This window comes from Synchiropus splendidus, chromosome 3, assembly GCF_027744825.2.
Source record: "Synchiropus splendidus isolate RoL2022-P1 chromosome 3, RoL_Sspl_1.0, whole genome shotgun sequence".
In the NCBI taxonomy this organism is placed as follows: Eukaryota; Metazoa; Chordata; class Actinopteri; order Syngnathiformes; family Callionymidae; genus Synchiropus; species Synchiropus splendidus.
Window position 1 is genome coordinate 23,272,204 of NC_071336.1, and position 14,602 is coordinate 23,286,805.

The 14,602-nt window shown below is 40.0% G+C and overlaps 1 protein-coding gene and 1 long non-coding RNA gene across 2 annotated transcripts in view; one reads left to right on the plus strand and one right to left on the minus strand.

Annotated features, from left to right (window-relative positions):
* The window catches only part of rttn (rotatin), a 31,872-nt gene that overhangs the window by 10,785 nt on the left and 6,485 nt on the right, over nt 1-14,602 (plus strand). Inside the window, exons 21-41 of the mRNA XM_053861228.1 lie at nt 1,058-1,175; nt 1,549-1,645; nt 1,729-1,791; nt 1,891-2,079; nt 2,849-3,091; nt 3,877-4,033; nt 6,030-6,187; nt 6,306-6,525; nt 7,511-7,639; nt 7,725-7,835; nt 8,051-8,209; nt 8,926-9,003; nt 9,552-9,744; nt 9,846-9,928; nt 10,015-10,093; nt 10,268-10,469; nt 10,638-10,728; nt 10,913-11,066; nt 11,737-11,874; nt 13,676-13,875; nt 14,051-14,156. Coding sequence (XP_053717203.1) covers nt 1,058-1,175; nt 1,549-1,645; nt 1,729-1,791; nt 1,891-2,079; nt 2,849-3,091; nt 3,877-4,033; nt 6,030-6,187; nt 6,306-6,525; nt 7,511-7,639; nt 7,725-7,835; nt 8,051-8,209; nt 8,926-9,003; nt 9,552-9,744; nt 9,846-9,928; nt 10,015-10,093; nt 10,268-10,469; nt 10,638-10,728; nt 10,913-11,066; nt 11,737-11,874; nt 13,676-13,875; nt 14,051-14,156 — 2,968 coding nt within the window. The remainder of the gene's footprint in view (nt 1-1,057; nt 1,176-1,548; nt 1,646-1,728; nt 1,792-1,890; nt 2,080-2,848; nt 3,092-3,876; nt 4,034-6,029; nt 6,188-6,305; nt 6,526-7,510; nt 7,640-7,724; nt 7,836-8,050; nt 8,210-8,925; nt 9,004-9,551; nt 9,745-9,845; nt 9,929-10,014; nt 10,094-10,267; nt 10,470-10,637; nt 10,729-10,912; nt 11,067-11,736; nt 11,875-13,675; nt 13,876-14,050; nt 14,157-14,602) is intronic.
* LOC128756579 (uncharacterized) lies at nt 966-14,325 on the minus strand. Its single transcript, XR_008414267.1, has 3 exons — nt 14,294-14,325; nt 10,592-10,695; nt 966-7,123 (listed from the first exon to the last, which is right to left on the minus strand). It is a non-coding gene; the product is annotated as an uncharacterized LOC128756579 (long non-coding RNA).

Below are 14,602 nucleotides of genomic sequence, written 5' to 3' on the forward strand. Positions count from 1 at the left end.
TTCAGATCATTGAGATTTGCCGTTGACTAAACATTACAAGACCTCCCTTTTTTATAGTCCTCAATGCTGGGATGGGTTCTATATTCGACAGAGAGGATAGTGGAGAGAAGCGAGGGAAGTGCAAAGGCTGAGACATAAATGAGAACAGTAGACCTGCAGAGGCCAGTAAGGAAAGTTAATCCAGAATTCAAAACACAGGGAACAAAAGGCCAAGGTAAGGGTGCAGAGGCAGAAACTTGTACCCTTGATTCCTTTAATTAAAAAGAAACAGACTTACTGTGTAGGAGGGCGCGACTCAAAGGTCATTTTAAAAAAATCAGAATGTGCGAGATGAACATTTATATGCAAAAGTTGTTGATTGAAGCGGTGTTTAAGCGAAGTTAAACAGTGAATTTGATGGTCTGATTAGCTAGTTTTATCTTGAGCGAGGTATAAACTTCTATCTAGCTGACTGCTTTTATTGTGTTTGGGAGACTCAGGGGTCTTAATCTGGTGTAGCTATGCATTGAAGATGAAATCATGGTCACACTTTACATTAAGGGTCATTTATTACCCTAAATAAATCATTAGAAAGTGACTGACTAGATTATTGCTTTGGAATATTACCCGAAAATTAAATTCTGCCTAAAAAAACTTAATATTAACTATAAATTAATAGTAACAGTAATAGTTAAAGTGTTCCCCAATCTAAAGTTACCTTTGTTTTTAAATATAAAACATATGCGTGCAATATAAACATTTATATATTTCATGTGGAACTTTCTCTCTCCCAAAACAACTTCTTGACCAATTACATTTCAAGCCCTATGTACTATACTTTTGTTTCGGTTTGGACAACATACCATATTTCCAGTCTTGCGTTGAATATGTTGCTCGATATAGTGCTTTGCCTTTCTCTGTAAGCTAAATAAATTTTACATATCCATTCAGCCCACATGATGTGGCGCATCAGCAGGAGGAACATAAGGCAGGCAGAGAGTGAGACTGCGACTGAGAGTCTGTGTTTGCTACTATTGTTCCCCTTCAATTAAATAGCAAGTGTGCTTGTATCCTCCAGAGCATGGACTGCATGCTGGAGCCCTGTATATGTATTCTAAGGAAGCTGGTGTACGCGGATCCCGCTCTGAGGCACAGCCTGGCACTGCGCAACCCCTTGCTTCTCCAACTGCTCAGAGGTACAGTCACAAGACAACTCATTAAATAACAACCATCCATGTTTGGTTTTGTTGCTCAGGGGCAAACTCGGAGCAGATAAGTCACCCTCTGATTCATAGTTCTGAACCACACTGTGACATTGTTAAATTTCATGCTGGTGTCACACCATTATTAGCATATTTTATATTTCACGTGGAGTATTTTTTTCCCCTAAAACGCTGCTTCATATTCTGTGCTGCAGTCAAACAAAGGCAGGATCAACTTAATGTATCCAAGCGATGATAGAAAACATTTATACTTCTGTCAGTCATGATGAACTTATTTTATCTGTAAATGAGAATGATGTTAATCTGATGGAGAATCTGTTCAATAGGGTAATTGTTTTTATTGCAGCATCCTTCATTTTAAAGGAAATCAAAAGCAGTGGGAGTGATATTGCTGTCCTGATGTGTTTACTGCTGTTTGATGAAATTGCAGACATCAACATGTGGTAGGTTCTTTCAAAGATAATCCATCGCACTCTTGCAGTATGTGGTCTGGTCAGTAGTTTCTCAACCTTGCGTTTCCCCCAAGGTCAGATAAGTGCAGCGGTAATCCAACATCAACGTTCTCACTACCACTCTCAGTAAGCCGCAGGTAAAATGCAATGGAAATTATATTAAAGTTATATTAAGTCAGAGATAAACTATTGTGATATTTGTTAGCTTTATTATCTGTAATTTGTCAATCCATCAGGTACAACATACCATTCCAGGCAGCAAGCCACCATGCTGTTAGTCCTTACTGCTGCATCCTGGCGCCTTCTTCTGACCTGCTGACCTTGGCCCCAGCTCGCCATGCTCTCCAGGTCGCTTGGAACGTGGCATGGCATTCTGGGATGGACAACCTTTTGGACAAGCTGCCGAGCAGCCATGATGCCGAGGAGTAAGGACTGTAAAATTGTGTTAAAATAAATTGTGTTAAATAAATAATAATTGATAAAGAACAGAGGTTAAATGTTGTTTTCTGCACTTAACACAGCAAATAGTTCCACTTCATCTTTAAGCTTGTGTGTACTGATTCAACTTAAATTTGATCATTGTTATATGAAATGTTAAAAGTTATGTTATTCTTAAGCCAAGGTCCCTGTAAAAAGTACTGATACCTTATATGTACATAACCATCTCTTGCAGAGATTGATTCATGTTAATGAGAACTTTAAAGGTTCATTCTTTATGTTTTTGAAAGAATTATCTGTTTCTTTGGGATCGTATATCCATCTGCATTATAAACACCAGACACTTTATTTATATTTATTCTCTTCTAATGAACCTAAACGAAATGGATGAGGGTGTTTGTCAAATCATTCTGACTTAATTAGCAAGGCGCTGAGCACTGGATGAATCTGTCTGACATTTTCTTACTCGGAAGACACAAACTTAATGATATATGAGGGATGATTTCTCCCCACTTTGTATTCATGTCTTTTGTTCTCCCAGCAATGTTTCTGTCTGAGTGTCGGTCCAATTATCAACGAGATATTGTTTAAAGAAGCTTTTAAATAACGATAATCTTCAAGCTAATGGTGCAATGTGCGTTAGAGATCGTCGTTTCTTCATTTATTGGAAGAAATTGTGATCACTAATGTTTAAGAGCACATTTAAAATGTGATCATTTTGCACAGCCATTTTCCCTAACTGTGTTTACCCCTCAGATTTCATGCAGACCTGCAGCTGTCAGAAGCTCAAGTTCTGTCACTCCGTGCTATTCACCCTCCAGCTGCGCTGCAGGACTGCGTCCAGACCATAGTTACTGCTGAGGGACACAGTTCAGTGACCTCTGCCCTGTCCAGGCTCAACCTCTACTTGCTGATTGACAGGCTGGCTCTTCCTCACGTTCCCACTTTTAGCTACAGAGGAACGCTCCACTCTCTCACTTGGCGAGCTGCAGTTGCGAGGTAAACAAACAAGTGCAATTCAAAACAAGCTGTCTGACTGTTGGAACCTTGCAACTAATGGGCATGTGGGCTATTGAAATATAGCTTAAGGATGGATGGACTCAAACAAAAATAACAACATGTACGTGAATAAATCAAGACAAAATTGGTATTAATTTTTGAAAAGTAAATTGGTGATATTCCTTTCACAAAGACTATTATGCATGACCTTTCTTTCTATGTTATACATGTATTTCCTCATATGAGAATGGCTGCTTAGATGCACTAAGACTGTGTGAAGGCCTGTTTCCTGACGAACCTCTCACGGATGCTTTTGTATTCACAGTAAACTTCTTACAAGAGCAGATGATATTATAAAATCTGACTTTCACTGAGGTTTCCCAGGCATCTACTTTTCAACCTTTTCCTGTTTACAGTTCTGGCACGGGTAATGTTTAACAGATGGGGATGGATGGGCTGTCAAATGTTATTAACTCTTTAAAAAGTTACCTTACTTCCAGTATTCCACAGACGGAGTTTCATTTTTGCAAAAAAAAAAAAAAAATCCTTTGTTTTGATGATGACTCACAAATCTCTCGATAGGGAGCCCTGCAGGAGCTGCTGGTAAAAAGTTCCATCGTGCAGTACATCTGCTCCTCGATGCTTGTCACTGTTCTCTTTTGTTGACTGTCCGTCATCAAGAGAGTCACTTATGATTCGAGTAAAAGCAAGCAGAAAATATGGAATGTCATTCACAATTGAACACGTTCGGTGCCAGGATTGTCATTTACTGCTTCTCCTTGCAGGTTCCTGCAGGTGCATCCAGCTTCTGTGGAAGATCAGAGATTGCTGGTGGCTATTGTTGGGTTTTTGAATTCGCATTTCAAACTGACGCACACAAAATGTACATCTGACGCAGAAGATGATAATCTGCGCTGGATCTTGGAGCACCTTCTCAACAAGGTCTGGCGTTGAATGTTAGAACAAGATTTTTTTTGTCCATATCATAGTCCTAATTTCCTTATTCCAGATTAAAATACTAACCTAATACTACTATTACAAGGTCATAACTACAGATGTCAGTGCAGAGAAGCCTTGGCCTAAAAAAAATAATGTAGTCACGTAAATGCGCCAGATCTTCCAGCTTTTTCTCCTATTCAGTCTTGGTTGTCTGACCTTTGATTCACCTTATGACATGACCTCTCAAAGTAAGTTTGAATCCTCAACAATGAACAACCTTTTTTAACCTCATATTCTTTGAACAGCTTATCCAGGTCATAATGGCAAGGCAGGGGCGACAATGTTTTATTTCAGGAATCAGACACATTTTAAAACCTTGATGTGTGAAACAAAGTCACACAAGCGACCACAATTTTTAACACATCACAGAGAGTGTAAACAATATCTGCTTGCCTTATGATTTGATGCTAACTTTAACTGACCTGTCTCAATTGGTGTACGGAACTTGTTGACCTTCATTACCGAGTGACTGAAAACTCAATAGACAATAGACATCCATCATCAAAATCAGCTTTTCTCCACCCATTTTTGGATGATTGCAGGAACTTATTGGTGTCTATATTTATTTCTGTTGAAAAACAGCTTAAACCATGTGTTTGCCATGTGTCACAATATTTATATATACTGGTCTCAGTGTATGCCAAACGTGTCAGTCTCTCACAGGCTACATGAAGTGACTTGGTGAGCCAGTTTTGGTTGTCTGCGAGTTTGACATGTGTCTAATGAAAACCATATATGGGTAACCAAATTATACATTTTAAATGTAGGTTGTGGCAGTAGCACAATATTGATTTTTTTAAATGTTACAAGAAAGGCTGCCGTTTAAAAATCTAGAAACATGATTTCGAAGATATAACTTTGAAAAAAAAAGTCAAGAATCTTATGCATAATTCTGGAGCTTGTTGATATTAATTGCAATTCAAACAGAAGTATAATGAGAGGGAGCAGTTAAAGAGTGCCATGACCTTGGCCAGAAAACAAAAGCTGCTCATTGACTCATTCTTACATGAGCGGTGAATTGCAGATGTGCAGTCATAGCTTTGCTGGAGAAGGAGAGTCATCACGCTGTTTTAATGGGGATGATACTTTCCAGATTTAATCAGTCTCACCTTGGATTTCTCATTAATGTGTGTGTAAACACTGAGCCCTCCCTTGGCACACAAAGCAGACTCGGATTGAAAGCGTGGCAGGGGTGAGCTGTGCCGCTCTGCTCTAACTTTTCTGTAATTACCAAGCCGTTGCAGTAACATCTGTCGCTCTGTACGCTTTGGCGACGTACATCCTGTATTCTTCTCAGTAAGCATTTTTTCAAAGCAGGCGGTTCATGCTACGTTACAAGTCCACATAAGGACGGAGTTGTTGAACAGGACATTTCCAGCAAAAACTATAGAATTTTGTTTTAACAGCATTAGCTGGTAGGAGGCAAATGTCAAGCTATTCATCTTTAGTTTTGTACTACTGTAGCCAATGAGAAAGGCTTTCTATTCCTATTAAAACAGACCCCTGCAACAGTCTTCTCCCTAAAATGTGCTATTAAATATTATATATCCCAAATGGTGCATCATGGAATGGCTTTCTATGTCATCGTAAAATTTCTGAACTGGTTCCCAGTCAGTGCTGGAATTGATTTTAAAGCGTGTCCCTTTGGTGAGAAATAGTTTAATGTGATCAGAACCAATGATATGTTCGACACTCTTCATTGGCTTTTATTCCTCCTCTGCATGCCCACAGAACCAACTTTCAGTCTGTGTGTGTTTTGGACAAATGCCGTGTGAAGTCACAAGCTAATACCAGCTGTTGCTTCTAGGTTTTAACAGGTAACTTCAGGATATTTGGTAACCAGTCTTCCTTAATGCTAATGTGTCACCGTGTGATTGTGAATCAATTGTGAATCTTCAATATCAAAATAAGCTCACTTGTGTGTGTTGTATTTTCACAGGAACATGTTTCCCTTCTTGATCTCTTTCTTGGTGTGGAGAAGGACCAGTCTGCCCGAAGCCAGGAAGAACTGAAACACCATGTTGGCCAGAAACTACAGAGAGAGCTGACTTGCTTATTTAACCAAATACTGCTCCGGCTCACACACACCACTGACAGGTACGTTTGGCTGAAGAATCCTCCCATCGCACCTTTTTTTTTCCACACCATTAAATCACATCTATTATAACAACCTATACGGTTCATTGTCTGCTCTATCTTTCATCTCTCTCTCCAGGATTTCTCTGGCGCTGGCTGGTCCCTTTAAGAGCCAGCTGGCAATGCGTTTGCTTCAGAGCCTTCGGGTGTCTGATGCGCCGCGTTTCTATGGCCTTCCCAGCCTTGAGAGGATACTGCAAGGAATGGTCAGCCTGACAGCCCAGCCTGGCTGGAGCTTGCATTGCCCTGATCAGGATTCCAATTCTCTGTGCTCCATGTTTCTCAGTGGCCTATTAGAGGTGCGTATGTGCCCAAGTAATAATAATACAAATGTTATGTAGCCCTATGGTATTACCAACAAAGTGCATGTTTATTTAAAGACACATTCGTACTGCTAGGCGAAAGCAGTAAAATGTAAATACCAAAAAAAAATCCTATTGATTAGATCACAATGTGAAAATGCAAATGAGATTAATGAGCCTTGCTCAGTCCATCTGCTCACTTGTGCAACAGTCCATAAAAATGTATCTTACATGGTGTGACCAGCTTGTCATCAACGCTGAAGTGTCCAGACCTTTTTTTTTTTTCTTCCCCACATTTCCCCTCAGCAATCCGACCCCCTTGGAAGAGTCACCACTTGACATGTTCATTTGTTTTAATTTGATATCCATGGTCCTGAATATAAGCAGACGAAGAGCGAGGGGTAATTTCCTCTCAGAAAGAACTCTCCTGTGACTTCAGCGCCTTTAAAACAGTCGGATAACAAACTGTTTCACCTCCTCTTTGTAAACCTATGACCCACATTTCTACCTGATACTCCAGGCGCTGAAGGGCCCTAAAGCTGCAAAGCCCTTGGGCTGCTCCCTCTTCATCTCCTCTTCAGTGAAGTCCCACATCCTGAAGACACATCAAAGCAAAATAATTAGTCCCTGCAGTCTTTAGCTTCCTCTGCTTTCAATGAGTTGCATGATAAGCATACTGTAATCACCAGCTGTGGCTTTAACGTCACTTTCACTTCTCATTTTTGTTGTTGGCAAATGATCAACCATAAAAAAAAATTTATGCAAAATGTATTTCAGGTTATATATGTTTTATATATATTCAATACAGTAAGATACAAAAACTGGATTCAGAATTTGATCTTGTTTTTGTTTTCCAGCCATATTTTTGAAGACAAATTAATAGCAAAGATTAAAAATGAATTCAAATTTGAATCTTTACTCAGGATTATTATACTTTTTGTTCATGGCCAAAGTGAAGCATGCGTTTCTGTCTTTTCAACAGGTGATTTCGTCTTTTTATGTGGAGTGGGGAGGCAACTCTTTGTCTTACATGGGGAAGGGTGTGACCAAGAACGCTGTCATCTGCTTGCTCCACTTGTCCCATGAAATGATTGCTCACAATAAGACAAAAGTATGTGTCACCGTCTTTCTTTTTACTCCGTCAGTTCTTCATGTTTGATCATTGTTATCACAATTGTTTTCCAATTCTGGGTCAGGACTTGATCACCAAGTGGTCTTTGGGAAACGAGACGGCTACAGAGGAAGCCAGTGTCACTCAGTCGGATTTGGCCTGGCTGGTTCCTCTTTGGGTGGATAGAGATCCAGAGGTAGGTGGGATCTGACTCTTCATCCACCCCTAATACTGAGCTAGCTATCCTGGTTTTTGCTATGCAGTGAAAGATGATTTCAGCACTTTAACACAGATTCACTACATTTGTTAATATATTATGATATATATATATTTAATCTATTGCTTTCTACAGACTGTTGACTTTTTAATCTTTCACTGAATTGCTTCTCTAAACTTCCCTTGCGATCCCAGGTGAGGTTTGCCAGTTTGGGATTAGGTGCAGCTCTTTCCTCAGTGCCTGGCGGGCGTGAAGCTCTGTGTGGAAGCTGTCAGAACATCAGCGGAGGTCTGTGGGGCATGTTGCTCAACATCCTCCTCGATCAGCAGGAAAGCAGCATGGTCCGCAGAGAGGTGCGAAAAACAGCTTCAGCTCAGCTTTACTTGTTGTTCTCAACGTCTGTCAAATGTGAACATGATCTAATGATTTCATTTATTTATTCCCATAAAGTCTTCTTGACATGTAACTTTATTACTCTCTATCACATGCTACACATTTAAAGGAACTGAAGGATGAAATGGTGATAAAAGGTTCCCATCTTTGACATGAGGGGACCAGGTTTCATTAAATCTTTCTGGACAATTATTATTACATATTTTTCTAAGTTCTCTAAAGGCAGCAAGGACAGTTTTCTTTGATCCAATTGTTAAATGATTGTTTGTTTCTTGTCTGACTTCCGTTTCCTCTGTTTTTTGACTTACATTTTGTTTTTTCAATAATCTGTTCTCTATAATCTATCACTCTTATTTTTTTTTTTAAATCTAGTTAAAATGCCTCCTTCCTTTGCATCAATGTTCCAAGCTTAAAAGGTCACTCTTGTAAGTCTAAATCCTATGGAAAGACTGTCGCACCCCAAAATGCAAAGCAAAATAAATATAACCAAACAAGGCAAATGTGGTTAACTCAACCAAAATTCCTTTCTTTTTGATTTAGAATTTTTAAAAACCAATACAACATAAAGATGTTGGTGGTGAGGAATATGCGCTACCCGCCAAATGCAGGCAGATGGCACTGTTGCTGATGACAAGTCTGACAGAGCCTCTCTTTGTGTGCGTGGCCTTGTGTTCAGGCTGCATTTATCTTACAGAACTTACTGGTGATGGCCATGCCTGCCAACGCGGACGAGGCCAAGGACTCAGACTGGCAGGTCAGATCTGAAGCCAGCCCACTGAAAAGCTTTTATTGTCCACGAACGGCTGGAACGGTCTTGAAGTGTCGACATAGATTTCTTTTTGTTCTCCGTCTTCGCCCTCATTTACATCTGTCAAGTATTACTCTTGTGATCGTGAGAAGTCACATTCACGTAGCACTGTTTCATTAAAGGTGCTTAACAGACAAGGTAAGTGGCTTTACTATTAAAGAGAAGAGAGTGGAAGAAGCAAACAACATGGCAGAAGTTGTCATGCTGATAAGCATTCTCGTGGCAGGGGAGACCCTGGGGAGTAGAAGAAAAGAGATGACAAGAGTGGCGCACAGCTTGAACCTTCAGATTGCAGAGGTTAAAAAAAGAATCCTGCAAAAGTATTCCACTATTACACTCTACAAAGAGAGAATCGAACACAAATAACTGAACTAATACATGTGTCATTTTGGGAAAGTTATGGTGTTGAGTCTCTTGCACTTTTTTATATAGTAGATATTATAGTTATAGTGAGTCTCTGTGAATCCAAAGTGACTCAGTCATCTCTCTTGTAGCACCCTTGTGTCCATGACGAGGTGTCAGGTGTGTCATTGGTGGGTCTCCCAGCGCTTCAGGCTCTGCTCTACCACTGCAACTATTTTCAGCATGTGGCAGTCTGCACCTCCACTTGTTTCAGAGGCAGGTGTATGTTTCAGCTAGAGCCATCGGTGAATGGTGGTCATCATCCACCATGTGAGAACACATTAGGTGAGATTTGCTACTTATGTATCATTCCACAAGTTACTATATATATATATATACTAGAGTTGTCAGATTTTATCATGAAACTGAAATTGTATCTGTGCTAGACTCGCTCGTCGGTTGGACACCTCCGGCGCCACCTGACAGCCTGAGCAGACCAGCAAGTTCCATTTCCACTTCCAGCACTGTGGTCAGTTTGACTTATTGTTCTCAATTACTCTGCCGAGAAGTGGACTTTGGTAATTGCATTTGCTTATTCCATGTCATGCACGACAGATAAGAGGGTCACGGTCTCAGACCCCAGCAGCCATCTCCCCTCTGAACATCCCAGACTCCAACAGACTCACGGCTCAAGGTGCTGAAGCACAATGAAATACATTTGAGATATGATGAATCAAGTTTGCCTTTGTTTTTCGTTACAATTTTGCATTCAGAATCTGCTCACACTATCCCTCACCTTACTGGTTACTGAACATATCATTCGCACAGAAGTCTGTCTGCATTATCAGTGTGTCTATGTGTCCCTCAGGTCAAAGTGAGACAGACACCAGTGACTCGGTTACTTCCCAAGACTCGAGACAGTGTGAGCTCTCATCCATTGACACAGTTGTCAGGGCAACACCTGACCTCTTGTGTGCCCACTGTGCACTGTTGGCTAATCTGCTTGCCATCCTGCCGGATTTCACGCTTGCTGCAATGAAAGAAAACCAGCTGCTCCACAGACTGGCAAGGTTAGTCGACACACAGTGGGGAAGGAATCCAGTGACACCTCTGATATGTTGATTCATTATTAAACGGGAATGTATGGATTTGGAAGGGCAGACTTTGATCATTACAATAAAAAATTATATACTTAGAGTGAAGAAGTCTTCTTTTTCCTCCCCTCATCTCTGTCACAGCTTGGTGGATACAAGGCTCATTGAGAAATGTCTAGGTGAGCTGAGGGATCCTCACATCCTGCCAGGAGATCATGAAGACATCAAGTGTCAGGTGAGAAGCTTGACATTTTTTTATTATACTGAAACTGGAGTCTGGCACAGGAAGGTCAGCTTTTATTCAAATGGTTTTGGTTAATGTTTCATAGATTTTCACGGTAAGTGTCGCTTGGACGGTACCATTATTTTGAAACATCCCTTCATGTGTTGCTTATCCTTATTCTTTGCTTTGATTCTAGGTTATCTCACTGCTTCAGTTCCAGTCCAGTTTTGCAAAACTGCTTCAGTCGTGTGTCCATGTGAGTCCAGATGTGATGGGCCAGTTGGACAAAGATCTCAAACACCTGTTGGATGCTGTGATAGCGTCGCTCATGCTGGACTCAAAAGGGCTTGGTAACGGTCCTCATTTGAAATCTCACAAATATCACTGGCTATTGTTTGTAATTGTGTTGCTCTGAGAAGAGATTCTTAATTGTCATCCTGTTCAATTTATTTACTGTGTATTGTGGCTTTTATCCGTATGTGATAGATGGTAGCTTTTACAAGCAACCCAAACCTCCAGCACCAGAATAACCAGCCACACTTAAACTGGAAGGTCTCATCTTTAATTCATTATTTATAAACACTGTATGACACATATGTTGGGAGTAATGTGCTTTTTTGTAACTAGTCTGTGTTGAGCCGTGTCATCCAGGAAACACTTGAAATTTTTGCATGAGGCTTTATGAATGCATTAATCCCCAACACTTATAATAGTTTACCTTCCTATAGTCACCCTACCTGATATATATATATATATATATATATATATATATATATGATATAATTTCACATAAACACATTTATTTGGAAACTCTTCAGGTCATGGAACATATATTGCCCTAAATAAACCACTTATACTTATGTGCATTAACATATTAGCAAATTATTCATATAGAAATATAAATAAACTTTATGTCTGTTGATGATTTGGTAACTAAACAGGCAAAAAAAAAAATCTCTGTTCTCTGAAACTGATGTTTGTGTGGATTTTTCCTTTTTTTAATCTTCCCCCCCTCCTCAGATGCAAGTATCCACAACACTGTCTGCGTGTGCTGGGCGGACATGTTTATGCTCCTGGCTACTGTAGTGAAGAGAGACAGCGCAGCAGTGTACCCATCTGTCTCTGCTGCGCTGAGGAGACGCTGGCAGACCTTTGCAGGTAGAAAGTGTAAAAATGACTCATTTTTTGCTGCTGTTTTATTTATTTATTTTTTTTTAGGCAGCGGGTACAATGATACCAAATGCAATAATTACCTTTTTATGGTCACAGTATTCATTCACAAAAAGTATTTTTTTTATTTAATAATTTTATGCCAGAAATCTGTTCATTAGAACACTTGGTGTCTTGCAAAAACTTTAGTCTTGTCGGCTTTGACTGCAACAGTTTCCTGTGATGACCTTTAAAGCTTCGCATTTTATCAAATGCAATTGGGTGATTCTCCAATCCAAGGTTGTTGTCGCTTAAAACACAAAGCATCTGACCTTTATGAATAGAATCCTTTTTCCCCTCCTCGCTAGGTTCTTTCGATTTGTGTTACTCTGGTCTAGTGGCAAAGAGCGGCATTCTTCATCGTCATTATTTTATCAAATTGTGAGTGGAAAGTTTTGCTACATTTGGCACTATTGACATGAAATATAGACATATAATATAATGGACAGAGTGTGCAAAACTTTCCTTTGCCTCCATATATTTGCTTGTTTAACCCATGCTGTGAAACATTTGAAGTTTATTTCCCAAACTTTACCAGACTCAAGCCCCTAGTTTATGCCTGTGGGTTTGAACTCTTGTGTCTTGACTGAAAGTACAGAAGCAGAGACACAAACAGCCAAAATGTTGCCTGTAGCAATTTGTTTTTGTCTTTCTTTGAATCCAGGAGTTCACTTACTCTCTGCAAACTTGAAAAAGAGACGCTACTTCTGAGCGTCACTGTTCATTTTCTGTTGCTCACCATGAATGCATTATTTGCTGTTATTTTGCATCCATATATAGAATTACTTCTGTTGGTTGTTTCTTGCCAACATAAGAATATAACCCTGACAGATGTTTATTTGTTTTGGTGCTTTAAACCTGACAAATGTGTGAGGGCTGGCACTGCATTATGTGCAGGTGGAACTGAGGCAACTGTGTTTCTTTGTCTGTCCATTAACAAGGTAACTCCAAAATTCTGAATGAACTTTTCAGGACCTGTTGGTAATGGGAAAAGAAAAACCGCGAATTGCATGGCCACTGCTGTTTGCCCACACTGTAACATGAACTTCTTCCTTGTTTCTACTGCAATGCTCCAGAACGCTACTGACCCCTGCTGTCCTATTGAGATCATTTCAATTTGACTGATTATTACATTAGATTAGATGGCCTTTATTAGTCCCTCATGATATCAATGAAATTTCAAAACTACTGTTGTACTGTAGTTATAGTTATGGTGATCAATGGTGTCAAACATACGGCTCAGGGGCCAAATCCTGCCTGCGCATTCACTTTGTATGGCCTTAGATGGTCAAAAAACGTCAATGCAAATTGATATACTTAACATATGAGCTATAACATTGCCAGATAAGATAAGAAACTAAGATGATCAATGTCATGAAGTATAAAGACAGACATTTGATGGAAAGGACAGTCCAGTTTGCTGAAGGAGGCCTATCACTGAGATTTTGCTGACTCAGAGGGTTAAAAGACAAAGTCGCAATTAGTCAAAGGTCGGTCTTCGATGGCTTCAGTAAATATACGTGCTGTACAGCCTGCAACTTGGACTATGTTTGTAGGTGTAGCTGCTTTTGTGATTCAGTTTTACACTACTGATATAGATAATAATGTTGGGTGAAATATGGGTCGAAATGAGCTGCTTGGTGGAGCTCTTTGAATGCTCTGCTCGGTTATTTATTTGAGTGTGTTCAGCATTTTTAATAGCCAGATTAAAACCCACATTGTGTTTTTTTTTCCTTCATTATGTGTACAGAGACGTTGTCGGTGTGTCTTCGTGAGAAGCCGCATGATCTTGTCCTCCTGAAAGCAGCTTTGCTGTTCCTCTCCTCCATTTTCACTGAGGAGGCGAAGAGGCGTGGCCCAGAGGTTGCCAGCGGGAGTTCGAACTCCAGTGGATTGTCAGACATTGTGAACAGCCCTGAGGCTGGTCAGCTGTGTCAGCTCTTGATGGAGGTGAGTGATGGGTGACCACTGTCATGCATTAAAGCACGATCAAATAAAGCTCTCACGCCACTGAAGATGAACCACTGTCATCCCTGATATCTGCAGTGTTGACCGTTTTTCTTCTTGGTCTGTTCACGGTCATAAAGATTTTGAACTTATTGATATAGTTTCTGTTTCATGTCAGAATTTTGAGAGAGCATCTCCTCAGGAGCCGCTGAAGAAGCTGGCAGCTCGAGCCCTCATGACTCTGCTAGCGTGCAGCCCGAACGCACAGAGCCACGCAGCCAAAGGTAAAAAGTGAAGACTGATACTTTGAGTTCGGCCAGTTTCTGTCTGTGAATATCTCGTCATACAGCTACATACAATTTCCAAACAAAAGACGGAGATGGTAAATACTAGTGTGTGAGCCACTTTTGAATGTACTCACCCAGTTGTTGAAGAGAGTATTACAAAGGCAATTCTGAAACCAATGAACTAGATTGTCTCTCCAAAAATATTTAAAGCCTGTGGTCTCGGAACATGTAAATAAGACCTTTTGTTTAAAGTCTTGTTTACTCTTTGTAGACACTGAACTGAAGTTTGAACATGATTCTGTAGCCCATTGTTCACAGCATGGAGGGCGTTAAAACATTCTTCCATTTTTTGTTGATTATTTCTGCATTTGTATTTGTTCTTCTGATGTTATTTTATTTTCTAGTTTTGTGTTATGTATTTTATTTGTGATCTGACTATTACA